This window comes from Phaethon lepturus, unplaced genomic scaffold (assembly GCF_000687285.1).
Source record: "Phaethon lepturus isolate BGI_N335 unplaced genomic scaffold, ASM68728v1 scaffold2495, whole genome shotgun sequence".
NCBI lineage: Eukaryota > Metazoa > Chordata > Aves > Phaethontiformes > Phaethontidae > Phaethon > Phaethon lepturus.
Window position 1 is genome coordinate 32620 of NW_010538162.1, and position 1326 is coordinate 33945.

At 56.9% G+C, this 1326-nt stretch overlaps 1 protein-coding gene across 1 annotated transcript in view; it reads right to left on the minus strand.

Moving 5' to 3' along the window:
* Window positions 1-606: 606 nt before the first annotated feature.
* The window catches only part of GALR2 (galanin receptor 2), a gene marked incomplete at its 5' end in the record, with an annotated part of 1993 nt that continues 1273 nt past the window's right edge, over window positions 607-1326 (minus strand). Inside the window, one exon of the mRNA XM_010286686.1 lies at window positions 607-1326. This exon is cut by the window's right edge and continues 70 nt beyond it. Within this exon, the coding sequence (XP_010284988.1) occupies window positions 607-1326 (720 nt within the window).

A 1326-nucleotide genomic window follows, 5' to 3' on the forward strand; every position in this document is an offset into this window, starting at 1 on the left:
CTGTGCCTGTGCTCCCCCGGCAAACAGCCTCCCTCCCCGCCGGTCCTTGCTGACGTTAAAGCCCAGCCAGCACCGGCTGCGCCAGGGAGGTTTGTCTCTCAATTTCTGTGCTTCTCTCCCAGATTTTCCTACCTGAGCCGGGCTTGTGCCCGGGTGGCTGTGGGCAGCATTGTCCTTGGACACAGCTCCTGAACTGGCACACAAACGAAGCAAGACTTCCCGAACGTCCCTAAAAGCGTGCCCCACTAACTCCAGCCAGACTCTGTGTCGGTTGGAGGGACCAGAGCTTTCAACAGGGTCCAGGCATAGATGCAACAGGGTGTAAGTCCCTCCGTGACAGAGGAACAGGTGATTACATGAGAGCTGATTTGGGGGTTTGATCTCTCTGCTCTCAGCAAGTGCTTGGTGGAAGCAAGTCCTGCCCTTGCATCCTCGGTCGGTTGCTTGGCTGAGTCCAGTCAGCAGCATCGCTTTAACAGGTACGATGTCTGGGTGCGTTTGAATGAAAAAGGGTAGATTTGATGCGTTTGAACCCAAAATGTAGCCTGTCCCCAGGCCTGTCATGATGCGGGGGACTGCAAAGCCGCGGGGTGGGAAGGAGCTCTGCTAAGTGACGTTGAAAGCTGTGAAGGAACCATCTGCTTTCTGCCGATGTCCCACCGGCTCTGCCTCCCCCCAGGGCTGGGCTGGCACCTTGCAGCGCAGGGAGGAGCGGCCAGGCAGGGCTTCGCTGGTGTGGGTCACCTCGCTGAGCTCTGCCTCCAGCGTGCTGACGGTGTTTGTCACTTGGGCCATGTGCACCTTGTTGGCTGCCTTCTTGTGCAAGAGGCAGATGAAGATTTTCTTGAAGCCCTTGCGGAAGTGTTTGGAGACCAGGGCGTAGACAATGGGGTTCACGCAGGAGTTGGCGTAGGAGATGAGATGCGAGAGGATGCGGAGAATGTACGTAGCGTGATTGAGGGGGAAGTACCCGAACCAGACGCAGAGGATGACCAGGTGATGGGGCAGCCAACAGAGGCAGAACAGGACAGCTACAATGATGATCATCCTGGTGACCTTCCGCTTGGCCTTCTTGGACTCTGACATGTCTTGGAGAGGGTCCACGGACCTCCACAAGTAGTGAATGGTCCGCACGTAAGTGAGGCTCAGGATCAGCACTGGGATGATGTAGCTGAAGATGAAGGTGCAGATGTCCATGACCTTGCGCTGGGAGATCTCCCAGATGGGGTGGCAGACGGTCAGGTTGGCCAACCGGAACTCCTGGTAGTAGCTGAGGTAAGGGCCCGAGAAGATGAAGGAAAGCCCCCAGATGAAGCAGATGGCTGT